Source organism: Poromitra crassiceps (genome assembly GCF_964638095.1).
Source record: "Poromitra crassiceps genome assembly, chromosome: 18".
In the NCBI taxonomy this organism is placed as follows: Eukaryota; Metazoa; Chordata; class Actinopteri; order Beryciformes; family Melamphaidae; genus Poromitra; species Poromitra crassiceps.
In genome coordinates this window covers 21,393,489-21,407,437 of record NC_139636.1, presented here as the reverse complement: position 1 = coordinate 21,407,437, position 13,949 = coordinate 21,393,489, and the positions used below count along the sequence as shown (strand labels likewise).

The following is a 13,949-nucleotide window of genomic DNA, read 5'->3' as shown; positions in this document are numbered from 1 at the left end:
ACACATGTTCAATTTTGTCAATTTAAAAGATAACTCTGCATGTCAAGAAAGACGCAGTTTGTCCTGAAACTGTAACGTAAGGTTTAGCTTCGTCAATCGACGACATCCTCTCATGTTGCACAATATACATCACAGTAGGGATGTTCATCAATTATCGAAAATCGACAATCGATCGTTAAGGATTGGAATCGATCCTGTGGCATTTGGATCGATTTTTTAATTATTAAATTTTTTTTTGGACTAGGTTTGGGTGGAATTCGTTCCTCCTCGCCCCACTCCATTGCACAGCCGACTAACGTGAGGTGGAGCTTCATATAGTCTCTAGTTTTCTGGCTGGGCACGGGCCTTTGTGCCAACAAAACTGTTTTAAACATGGGAAATTCACACCGGCATGCGCCGGGGACAGCAGTGTTGGAGAGGAGACACATTGAAATAAAGAGTTCATTGAGGAGAACACGTTGTCTTTCGTATTTTCTGCCATAGGCATTCATTTTGTAAAAAAAAAAAAAATATTGAAAATTTTCTAAGTATTAATAAAATCGATGATCGATAATTGATCGTTAATTTTCACCGATTATCGATTTTGGAAAATTTTCAAAATGAACATCCCTACATCACACCATCAACAACATGGACTGACAGGATTGTGCGTAGTCTTTCTGACCTTTAGTGCCAGAGAGAGAGAGTTTTACCACAAACTGCGACTTTCTCGACTTGCAGAGTCATCTTTTACATTGACAAACACGACGTGTGTTACTCCCGTGGCACAATTCAAACGGGATCAAAAAGGTAGCGTATCGCACCGTACACCACCATTCATATTTTTTCACACGCTAGTACAGGAAGAAAAGCAGGAAGTGAGGTTCACTTTGGCTCTCGTCTCTATATGTGATAGCAGAGGCATCTATCTATACAGCGACTTTGTTAGCCCAAAGACCAGCCCCCTCACTCTGCTATAAGAAAAGCTACATCCAGGAAAGGGCTTTCTCAGTGACATTACAGAAACATATGATCTTCTATTTTAAAACATGTGGCAGTGTAAAATGCTACATTATTCATCTGAATGGCCAGGGGCCATCCACAGCCACTGCTGTCAGCACGACAGGCAGCAGCCACCAAATAAGACAGAGGAGGGGGGTGGCAGGCAGGGACCCAGGTCAGAGAGCAGAGGTCAGAGGTCAGGTCGGGTTTGGTGACCAGGGGGTCAAGGTGTAGCGGACAGAGGGCCGCCAGCAGGGGGTCAGTGGGGGGACGCAGACAAAGGGCTGGACATTCGAGTAGCAGATATATACAGTTGCATGCAGACAGTGTTTTACTCATCAACAGCTTAGTATTAATACGTCTGTGTGACAGAAATAGATGGTGGTGAGTCACTTCTTTCATCTGACTATAAACCCCAGGCAACAAGAAGACACAAAGAAATAGCAGCTAGAATTAGAATTAGAATCGATTGCATAATAAGCGCCTGACATGAGCTCATGACAAATAAATAATTGTGTTATTTATGGATGACCAGGGTTGTACAGCAACTGGGAAAGTTCTCATAAATGCTATAAAAATAGCACTGAATTGCCAATAAATAGCTTAATCCTCACGTGTCACGTCCCATTTCTTGTGCTGTGTATCACACTGTGCTCAATGCTGTCTTCTTGAAGCTCCGAAATAGACTGAGGAGCAAGGAAGGGCACAGGAGGGCCAGGAGGAGGAGGACGGGGACTTTGAGCCGCCACTTCTCCGTGTGCCACCAGGGGCAGTGTCGAGGAACACGGCTGACAGATCTTTATCAAGTAAATGGCTCTTTTTCCAAGTCCAAGCGCCCCGCGTCTCCCTGTCTGAAACCAAAGCCGAGGCTCCGGCTCTGCGTCTCCAGGGAGGGAGGGTGCAGTGGAGTTCAGGCCGGAGCCCCACAAGACGACCTGCCCGGGGCTGCTCAGACGCCGGGCCTGCCTGCCTGCCTGTGCACTGGGCCCACAATGAGCCTCTATTGTCAGGCTGATAAGCTGAGAGTGGAGAGAGAGAGCCTGGGAAACTGTTTCCAGCTCCTCTCCACTCCGAGGAGCTGCTGAAAACAAGACTGCGTGCAACAAGGGAGCCAGGCAGAGAGGGAGAGGTGACCACATGAGACAGCGTAGACATTTTGGGTCCATCCACAGCACACGAGACTGCATTATATTTCCACATACATAAAAGATGGCGTTGGCTTCTTGGCTTTAAGCTATAATCAATCAGGCGTACAGACACAAAGGGGACGAGGCCTTTGACTGACATTTCATTGACCGCTGCTTTTTTAAACCCCCCCCCCCCCCCCCAGTCCGTCCCCGTGTGGGCGTCTGCTGATGGCGGCCGTGCCTGAAGGGGTGGTCTCTGCCTGGCTATTGATTAAGGTGGCAGGCGGCTCAGAGCCCGCTTCTCGCTAGGGGTCATGAGGTCAAGGTAGAGGAAAGGAGGATGTGGTGGGGGAGGAGTCACAAGATCAGTAAATTAAGCGTCTCTTCATCAGCGTTACGACGGGAGGGAGGCTGCAGAGAGAGAGTTTACCACAGAGGGAGGAGGGGGGAGCGTTCGGGAAAGATACAGAAAAGGCCTGTGTGTGAGAAGGAAGTGCCATTTAATACCATTGCGGGTTGCGACCTCATGTGAAGCTTCACATTTCATGTAAACTGCATGTTATGTTTCATGTTATGCTTCATGGGCGTGTATTTGTTCCCTGGATGATATGGGACGGAGGAGACACTTTTTCAGCAACTCAGCAGCACGTCTCTCTCTCTCTCTCGTCTTGTGACGGCTACAGGAAATATGAGCAGCCGGCGTCTGATGAATACGTACAAGACTTGACTCGTCAGCACAATCAAAAGTAGCTTGGTTGGTTGTTGTTGTTGCTGCCAAACAGGTGATTGTTTTGAATTGCATTAATTCAGGGCAAGTTGGACGGCTGCCATTGGACGGCAGCAGCAGGAAGTTAGAGTTGGCAAGATATGAACCAAACGACACCTTTGAAGGAGAAGGGTTTCAAAATATGATGTGGCACCTCGCCACCTCATCTTAGGTAAAGGGTGGAATGGAGGGGAAGCGTCATTAAAAGGAACCCATTCATCAAGACAACATCCTGTCCTCTCGCTGCGGGGACATCCACTTAAAGACATCCTGTCCTCTGGCTGCGGGGACATCCACTTAAAGACATCCTGTCCTCTGGCTGCGGGGACATCCACTTAAAGACATCCTGTCCTCTGGCTGCGGGGACATCCACTTAAAGACGGCCCGCTCTGAGCACACTGGCAATTGATCCGATGACTTCATGACTGAATAGGTTACACGGCCCGGTAATGAAGCTCTTGAACAGAGCGTGACAGGATGTTTGGAGAGTTGCTGCGGGACAGAAGAACCCTTCACTCTACGCACCAGAATCCACAGCAGAGGAGCTTAAATGGAACCAGGAGCTTTTCCCATGTGGAGTGGAGCAAACGGCCTGAGCGCTGTGAGGCTGTGCCAGGCAGCAGGAGGAGATGGGGCAGCTCAGCCTTTGTTCACCAGAGGGCTGCTGACCCAAGAAGACAGGCCTGGAGCACCTGAGCCGGCAAGCAGCAGCAGCTTGTGGACAGATTGCCATGGTCAGTCAAGTCAGGGTTTCCACATAGAGAGGAGGAAGCCAAAGTGCCAGATGCCACATTGTTTAAGCAAATGGAGGAAATAGGAACCAGCGAGAGCCTTGACTTATAGGATGTTTACACTCTTCTTGAAAAGCTTTCGTCGCCGCTAAACACATAAACAGCTTACCTCCGGCAGATGAACGCACACACAGACGCAGATTAAAACAAGTCGACGACCCCTCCCCCCCGCCTCCTGACCTCATACCACCCTGACCCCGCCCCATCCCCCAATCTCCTCCCCCAAAGATTTACACCTAATCCAGCCCTACTGGGAGGCAGGCAGCAGCACTGCTCAAACAGTAGCCACTTTCACACAGAGATCCCGCAATATTGGCGTTCAGAAGACCCGCAACGGCGGCAGCGTTGCCACAGAAATTGCGTTCACACACAGAACCAAGCAGCCCCGCCATATTTCTGCCCCAGGGTCACGGGGCGTGCTTTCAGGTTACATCCACCCCTCCCGGAGTGAAATGAGGCGTGAACCACCGTGGGCGCGCGGAGTTTATTATAACTAATCAAAGTCCGACAAATTAAAATGATGCTGCTGGTCACCTAGTCTGGTGAAAATAATCCCATCGTTGTTAAGCAGGATCAAAGGATGGGGGAATAGTAGGCACATGAATGCACATGAATACTATAATGTTAGTTGTTTTTCATAAGGGAACGCACAACAGGCTCGACAGACTGCAGTTCTGGAGCTGGTTTCCCCAAACATTGGGATTGTTTTGAGGAGAGACTGAAGAACAGAGGGAATAATATCCTCAGACCGACTCGCCACAGACAGATGCACGCTAAGAGATGTCCTCTGAAGCTTATTATATCTGTTAATTTTGCCTACTAATGTCAACATCGTTTGAGCATAAATAGCCTAACCTACTTACTCATAAACTGTAGGCTAGGGATGCAGGGGTTAACCGGTTTGACTATTAACCGCGATTTCAAACATCACGGTTATATAACCGCAGAGGCTCCGTAACACCGGGTGTTTTGTTGTCAAAATAAGTCCGTCAGTTTAAACTCCCATGCGGCGCAGACAGCGCTGGAACGAGAGGAACCGGCCTCTCGCTTCGTTTCCGCACGGACTATTTTAGCGGGTGCACAAAACACAGCTCTCCCACCAGTCTGCTATGCTCCCAATAGCATAGCCATGGACGTCAGCCAAACATAAACTTTTCAGAGACGTGCGCGATGCGACAGTCGCCTGACACGAACTGTGGTCTCCGTGGCCTCTTAATTTGTTTACTGAACGGCCATCGATGTAACGACGTAACGCTAGTTAGTTATCTAACTAGCGTTAGATAACTCCCTTGCCTCCCTTGCCTACGCTAGCATTACAGCTAACGTAATGGCAGAGCCTGAGAGACCACAAGCAACTCAAAGAGATGATCTCTTCCCCCCCAAAACATGTCTAAAGTAATCGGTATGGCAGCATTTCGGTTACAAAAAGGACACCCAGGGTGTTGTTAAAGATGACGGCTCCCCAATCTGCAAAACCTGCCGAAGTCGCAGTCGCAGCTAAGGGCTCCAACACCTCCAACCTTCTACAACACCTGCATAACGTTAGATGATTAAAAATGAATAATAATCAAACTAATAGGCATGGATGAGGATGACACAGTTGATGATAACACTCAAGTGTATCCACATTCGTTATATTTCTCATAGGAGGTCACTAAAAGTTAATCAACATTTACACTAAAAGATAAGTTAGATCTGTTTTTCCACCAGGTTTTACAAGTTCTCTACTCAGGTGATCCAAAAGAAATGTAGAAAAATAATACACCTGCCTGACTATGTTTTGTTCCAAAGAGATCTACTGTCATAAATATTACAGTCAGACTTTGTTTATTTTATTTATCATTTTGGACAAATATTTGCCTTTATTTACCTTTCAAAAGACAGCAACCTTTAAACAATGCATGGACAATACAATAAAACCTCTGTTCAAAGAATGCTCATGTGATTTTTATACGTCCATAAATAATCGTGAAACCGTGATAATCGTGGTTTTTTCTCAGACTATAATCGTACATCAAAAAAAATAATCGATGCATCCCTACTGTAGGCACGGAGCATTCCTCTTGGCGCCCCTGTTGCAGTCATGATTGTATAGGCTACTTTTTTACGTTCACTTATGCCTTTCTTGCTGTGTGAGGTGGTTTCCACTGTAATTTGTTTTTATGAATGAGCTGAGCTTTGATCCGTGCGGGCGAGGCAGCACAGCTCCGTATGTGAGCCCGCGTAGTGGGCGAGGCCGGGGCGGGGAGACCTCGAGGGGGAAACCAACAGGGAACGGTAGAAATGAGCGATGATGAGGAGGATGAGGGGAAGGAGGACGAGGTACGATAGGATAGAAAACCACCAACCCGTCCCCCTTTCATTCCCTTTGCTCTCCATCTTACTTTCTGTTTTACTCTCTCTCTCCTTCTTTCTCTCAGCATGGTCCAATTTCATTAATGCCATGTTTTTCATATCAGCACTAGCTAATGCAGAGCAGCTACACACTGAATCTCATCCAGCTCATTACCAGCCTCTCCCGTCCCACCCCGGGATCCTTATCCATGCCCAACTTCACAGAGAGAGAGAGTATGTTGGGGGAGAGAGGGGGGGGAGAGAGAGAGAGAGTATGTTGGGGGAGAGGGGGAAGCCAGTGCCAGAAAACTGCATGTGGTGCAGCCCAGCCAAAAAGAGTCTTTGTATGACTTGTTCACAGGTAGACCTGCCTCAGTCAGCATCACACGGACGCCCGGCACAGAGGGTCTGATTTGATTCTTTCCCAGGAGAAATCTAATACTAGTGTCATTTACAACTGATGACAACAACAGTGTGGTTTCTTCTTCAGTTGTTCTCAAATTCCTCCACTGCAACAGCGCCACTTGAGTTACAGTCTCATTGTTTGGTTTTGGGATAAGGGTTCAGGGGTCAGGGGCTGGGTTGGGCTTTGGGGGGGGGGGAGGTGCAGTAATATCCATGGTGGCCTTTGTGGAGCGAGTAAAAGGCACAGGGGACGTGAAGCCTTGGTTGAGCTCAGTTTAAAACAGCCAAAAAGGATGACTGGCCACAGATGGTGCTGTCAATAACCGTTCACCCACCCATGCACAAGCACACAGGCCACACCCAATTCCATACCACCAAAGGGAAAATGCACTGCAGGGCAGCAAACACACACACACACACGACACACACACACACACACACACACACACACACACGACACACACACATGACACACACACACACACACAGAAGAGGGGGTGGTAAAAGCAGATGGTAGGTGTGTGTGAATGGATGTGTGATGCTCTGAAGATGTGCTCCGGGAGGCGTTAGTATTCCATTAAGCCTTTCAACCTCTAACCTCCATCAACACTTGTGAGATGCTGCTCAGCCAGAGTCACGGATACAAGCCAGCACCTCAGCAATGATAAGCCACATCTCAGCTGCCACAATAAGCGTGAAATATTTGGGAGTTCTTGGGCCGCTGCCAACATATTGCAAAGTCTCTAATTCAAATGTGCAATATTGCATAATATTAAAAACTCCTGGGATTCAGGACTTAATTAATGAGCTGAGGGCAGAAAGATAGGGGAGCATAGAGCTCATTTTGACCATGTACAGTAGTAGGGGAGGGAAGGGGAGGTAGTCTGAAGCTTTTTGACACTTGTCATTCACCTTTGTGTGTCATGATGATGACTCATGTGTGCGTTCTCTCTCTATCTGACTGAACATGCAGGGGGCAACATGCAGGGGGCAGCACTAGATCATGTGGGCCGACCCCGCTGTTAACGACACCAGATTTTATCGGCACATTTGAACGTGGGGTCACTTGGCGATGGTGACAGCTGGCTTCAGCTCCCCCTCGCTCTCCCCAACTCACAAATGACACTATTTACTAAACAGAGAAGGCAAAGGTGACACTAGGACACGCGGGAGGTCCGTGACAGCTGCTCTCTCTCTCATCGCCAGTCTGCTTGCGAAGATCGACATGGATCTTTTCTTTTACGAATACTGAAAGGTATCATGGTAAAAAATGGCAGCAATAAACCGCCCACGGTCACTAGGCTGGATGTGATTTGCCACAATAAAAGTGCATCTCTCTGGTTGCGTCATCTCCCTCCATTCTGTGGTGTGAGTATGAACCAGAACACAATCTCACACACCACTGAATTTCAATGCTGCTGCTCAGCTTCCACATTATCCTAGATTTGTTTTGGTCAGCTTTTTATCATAAAAACCCTCAGAAACATGCTTTCAGATATACTTTTCCAGACCTGGAAAATACTCAAATCAAATTCCATACTTTTCCATACGGCGTAAGAGCCCCGTCTGACATCGCTAATAAAAGTGCTAGCATTATATAGCTGACACTCTGAGGGACCTCCCAGCATAAACTACTGTGCAATCAAATCAAACAGGTGCCTGTGGTGAAGCTTGATCTACCTTCACTCAAAACCTCTCACTACACCAAGGCTCCAGGCTCCAGGCTCCATCTTCTGTCATGTATAGATCATAGGAATATTTGATGATGTTGATGTGAATTGTGCTCCCTGGATAATACACTAAATGGAGTAAATGACGACTCACTGGTGTTTAATATTCTGTGAAAGCACTCCGCAAGCGAACGTTTGCGTGTCTTTTCCACCGAAGAGATGATTTGGTAATGCGCTCTAATGTGTTCCCAGTGTTTTGATCATCTGAGAGTCTTGTCAGCGAGATGAGCCACAGGTACAGCTGAGGCAGAGCAGGCAGAGCAGGCACACCGTACTCTTTAGATCAGCACATGTAGGAGTCTCTTTACATGGTGGAAAGTTCCACTGTGTTGACTGCTCATGATTCCAAATGTCCAATATATTACCCTGCTTATGTCATGAACCAGCGTTCATCAAATATCTTCTGCCAGGCAGTTCCACAGCATGGAGTTCCACTACGTTACTAAACAAACGAATGACTGGTGGTAACCACAATACTAATCAATTTGAAAGATAAATCACAACCACGCCGACTCTGGGCAGGTTTCACTCTTTCATCTCCCTGCATACAAATTGATGGCCGGGCTGTTCTTCTCACTGAGAATGCAGCGGGGCAGCAGGACTCCGATTTCAAAAGGTAGTGAAGGCAGGGCAAAGGTCAAAGGGGGAAGCCTTTATGATGATTTGGGAGAGGACCCCTGTCGGAGGCTCAAGGGGTCCACGACCCCCGGGCCACAAACAGCAGGCCACAGTCTGACATCAAACCAACACTTTGCCCAAGAGAAAACAGTCCAGAGAAAGACACAGAGGCACGTCACGTGAATGCCAAAGCACCCACAACCTTCCTCCAGCCCGCTTCAAATGACTTACATTGACTCTCTAATGAATGCTATGAAGCTCAAATGAACCCCACAGTCTTTGTTTTCACTCAATTGTTGCATTCTTTTGTTTATTCCAAAACAGACCCTATGGGTGAAAACAGTCAGGAGTTCACAAAAATTAAACCCTTATGCTACAGAACCGTTTTCAATGGATAAATTGCCTTTACGCTTGAAGGGTCAAAATGGCATCCGTTTAATTTCCGTCTGTGGGAGGGTAAAAAGAAAAGTCTCTTTTGGAGGATGCTAACGAAACAAATGTCAGCTGAATGACAGACTGGGCTTTGACCGAGAACAGTAGTGTCAGCCATCACAGGGAGGCTGCCAGACACACAGTCAGTCACCCTAGAGCTACAAGTCAAGTCAAGTCAAGTTTATTTATATAGCACATTTACACAACCACGGTTGACCAAAGTGCTGAACAGGCAAATATCAAATTAGACACATACAGTTGGTAAAATAAAAATAAAAATAAGAAAACACATATACACCATTGGCACAATCAGAAGTTAAAAAATCTTAACCTGAATTGAAAGCTAATTGGAACAGATGGGTCTTAAGCAGTGACTTAGAAATTCCAAGGGTCTGTGCAGTTCTTATATGGATGGGTAGGCTGTTCCACAATTTGGGGGCAGCCACCGCAAAGTTTTTTAGTGTAGCTCGTAACATCCAAGAGCATCTGGTTAGTTGACCTCAGAGCTCTGGTTGGAGTATGATGGTGCAGGAGTTCTGCAATATAGGAAGGCGCCACTGACCATTGAAATACCTCACATCTACTGAGTTGAATAACAGCATACTGTAGCTCATAAGCCGAGAACACATACACCAGATGCATTGTGTGTGTCCGTGTCGGCCATGTCTGGGCGTCTGTCGGCCTAGTATCTGCGGCATGTCCTGCGCCGTTTGTTCTAGTGGGCTTTGTCGGCGGCTTGTCGACAAGTTTTTCTGTGTCGGGCCGTCAGTGAGAGAAATCACTCTGATTGGCTGGTCGGGGGTAGAGAAATCACTCTGATTGGCTGGTCAGGTCAGGGGGTAGTGAAGCAGTGCAAGAGAATAACTTTATCTCATCTGATCATTCCAAATGCACAGATATTTTCACGACAACGTGCCTTTGGGAAAGTCCCTCAAGCCTCTTGCTGCATATCGCCCATTTTTGTGCGGTTTCTGTTCTGTAAAAGAACAGACAAGGGCTGATCTACGCCAGTTCCATTTGCATCAGACATATTCTCAATTAGAATTAGCTATTATGAAACCGTTTAAGTGAGCAAAATGCTAGGCAAATGCTGATTGCTTTGTAGCATGAATCAGGTCTGACGCAGGTCGGTGCAGAACGTATGTGTTCAAATTAAATATTTTGGCCCCGATACAGGAGACGTGAGGTGACGCATCGGTCTTTAGGAGTTGGCAGATCACTGTAAGACTACAGGAATACATAATGATTTGTGATTCTCACTCAGGTAGAATGGGACTTGCTGGTGTAAACAATGCTATGTGCATGGCTGATATTCAAAATAGTTGGATAATGGCTTATGGAGGTGAACACAGTACATCTGTTCCTCTGCAGAATAAGAACTTCAGGCTTCGCTACAGATCAATAGGTTAATAAGTTGAACCGAAACTGGCCCCCAGATATTTGTCTAAGAACTGGAAAAATGGTCTGGTTTTTGCTTTATTTGGAGAGACTAGCCAGATGATCAAACATCCTCTCCAGCTGGTTTCTGGGTTACTTTGTTGTACTTCTTGAGTAATCAATGTCTGTACAGCAGAATCTGCCTCTGGCGATCACTGCTACACTGCAGATTGCACTTCATTATCTCTCAAAACTCTTGCAAAGAAAAAAGTTATATCCAGTTATTCATGACCTAAACAGCCTGCCAGCTGCAATTCCAAATTAATAACCGCATCGGTAGTAGTCATGAGACTTACTAAAGACAAGATAATAACTTCCCTATAGAGATAATATGGCAGTATTTGCTGAGTCTGAAAATATGCAACATAACATATTTATCTAAAGGGCCAGGATTACAGTGAATTAACTATACCAATTAAGAGGGATAGGAGGAGTATGATATCAAAGTTTCCTAAACATTCTACATATAAACGGATTCCAGGCACTGGAATTACAGTCACATTTGGTCCTTTCACACAATCACTACTCAGAAATGTCAACAGCGGCAACATGCTGTTTATTTGAATGATAAGCAATAAAACGTCACTTACATTGCATGACCAAAGGTTAGGCTACTTGCAATGCAAACAGAACAAGTACAGTACTTTGTGCAAATAGTTACACTCTCCCCATTTTACCCTTCCCGAAGAAAAATGTCCACAGGGATATTTACAACGTGAGACACGCCTCACTGCAATATAGCCTTTAATTCTGCATCTTAAACAAAATAACACGACTCGACATCCATTTACTGAGGCTCCAGTGGTCCATGTAGGAATTCTAGCAACAGCTGTTCTCAGTTACATCAGGTTGCTGTTATTATTACCCCACTGGGCTTTGCATGACAAATGGGATGCTTCGTCATCTCTTGTTCAGCATCCCCAATGAGTGTGCATCATCTTCTATTATAGGCTGAAAGCCCTTAGTCATCCTCACAGCCAAAAGAAAGGGGGCTGAACATTCCTTGCAAATTAGAGCTTCTGCCCAACCACAATGCATGCACCCCCCCCCCCCCCACACACACACACACACACACCCCCCACACACACACACACCCCCCCCCCCCCTCTCTCTGGATTTGAGGCTGGATACGGAGACATGAATAGGTGGTATTTCAGCATGCTGACGGCACTGGAGAACAGAGCTCCTTGGCTGGGGGCCAAATCCCCATGGTTACCCCGGAGCAGCGACTGCCTCTCTTTCCTGCGCCGGCTGGTCTGTCTGGGAATAAACTACGGCTGCTCTGCACGCAGGGGAGCTCCAAGGAGATGGAGGAGCCAAGATGAGTTAAGGGTGGCATCATCAAGGTGACCTGCGTGCACCTCTAAATCATCCATCTAAATCAGCGCAAGACTGTTTTATGCTTTTGGAGTGAGTGTGTGACTGTGGGATTGAGAGAGATAATAAACTACAATCTAGTATATAGTGTAATAACACAGCAAGGACGAAGTGGGGATATTTTAAGTTTAGCGCCTTACTGTAACATAAGGCCAAGCGTAGTGATTAGGAACCAACACAGGCTCAAACCCCTGGGTCAGCACAGCAGCACATCCGCCCTGCTGAAGTGTCCTTGAGCAAGACACTGACCAACTGTAGGGGCTGTACTGTAGCTGAGCTGACCTCCCTGTAGAGTGGGTTGGGGAAGTGTGGGGGCTGGTGGGGATACCTCCTCCAATCATGCATCAGTCAAGACTTCACAGTAACAGGTTGTAAGGCTAACATTGTATTGTCGAACAAGGTAATAGTGTGAAATGTGTTTCAGTGGACAAAATAATACAGGCTGGAGTATACAACTTCAATGTAAACAACTGATTATTTACTCCCTAGCACAGCATAGAAGTTACAGTATTATGGACGATAATTAACTGGACTTGTAGATCACATCACAACACAACTCTGTAACAGACTAATTAGCACCGATGAAGCTGCTAGCTAACCATGTTACAACTTCAGTCTTTCACATGCAAAACTAAGCAGCACCATCCAGGGTGTAGCGGGTCAACCCACCTAAACTCTGCTGTTACCAACCTCTGTATTTGTGAAATAATGTTTACCCATCTTTTTAGCCTGACAAAAATGTTCGATATCAAACTAAGTTAAATTAGGTTGGTTGTGTTTTGATATGGTGAATCCAGTCAAGCGGTAATCACGTTAACGTTAGCCTTTTCCTGTGCTCTCCGGTACTGAAATTTCCAAGCAAAGGGGAAAAAAAAGAGAGGGGAAAAATCCATGAAAACATGTAAAGTCCACATTACCTTTGACTTGACTCTCATAGTCCGCGATGATCTCTTTATCCTTTTTGAACCTCTGCGTGGACATTTTCTGGCTGCTCGTCACGTTAGCTCGGAGCTTGTTGTAAAGTTCTTGTAAAACTGTTTGTCAACAAGCAAGCAGAGAAGGCTTCTTTCTATAAGGTCCCACACTGCATCCCACCACACAGGGCGGAAAATAATAATAACGCGAGGGGAAAGAAAGCGGGACACAACAAAATAAACTGCGGTCGGGTCGGAGGAGCAAAGAGAGAGAAAACTGTTGAACGGTTTTAGTCCTTCATTGTCCCCCCCTTCTTCCACGGATACAGCAGGGCCAATGCGCAATCCTGCTCCAACCAATGGATCCACTCAACTCCCAGCAGCACTGCTCCTCCACAGAAAACCAACTTTGACTATCTCCGTGGCAGCCGACCCGGGATTCAGAGCGTTCTGCGGTCCCGACCAATGGTCCCGACCCGCTCGCGCCGCAAAGTAGTGCCAACAACCAAGCCCGCGCCCCGACCGCGCGTGCGTGTAGCGCTTTTGGTGGCGCGTTCTAGTTTTTAGGACTCTGCTCTCCCTCGACGCTGTTCTGTTCCTCTCTCCCCCACTCACTCCCAGTGGCAGGCAGGCAGGCAGGCTGAGCTCAGACAGGGCTGGCCGACTGCAGCAGCACACACACAGAGCTGCAGCTGGAGCCTCGCAGCCGTGGAGGTGGGGGTGGGGAGGGATCGCATCGGCGAGGCACAAGCAACACACAGTGGACACGAATGGACTGACACCCTATTCCCAAATCAGTAAAGCGAGGCTACAGGTTTCTGCAAGGCACACACAGTACACGAGATCTTTATGGTGCCAGATTACATTATTTAAAGCTCATTTTCACTTCCTACTACATTATCTGAAACTGTATGGGACTCAGTCAACCACATTTGAGACATGGGTTCGGTCAGGGACCACCAGGGGTCCTCGAGGGTGTTCCAGGGGGTCCCCATCAAATTGTTTAAAGAATGACTGCTTTGATCATAGCTTCACTG

The 13,949-nt window shown here is 46.9% G+C and overlaps 1 protein-coding gene across 6 annotated transcripts in view; it reads right to left on the bottom strand.

The window, feature by feature from the left end:
- The window catches only part of srgap1a (SLIT-ROBO Rho GTPase activating protein 1a), a 110,329-nt gene extending 96,848 nt beyond the window's left edge, over nt 1-13,481 (bottom strand). For all 6 annotated transcript variants that reach the window (XM_083654990.1, XM_083654991.1, XM_083654992.1 and 3 more), the window contains exon 1: nt 12,916-13,481. In XM_083654990.1, coding sequence (XP_083511116.1) covers nt 12,916-12,979 — 64 coding nt within the window. In that variant the 5' untranslated portion in view covers nt 12,980-13,481. The remainder of the gene's footprint in view (nt 1-12,915) is intronic.
- Between the last annotated feature and the right edge of the window lie 468 nt (nt 13,482-13,949).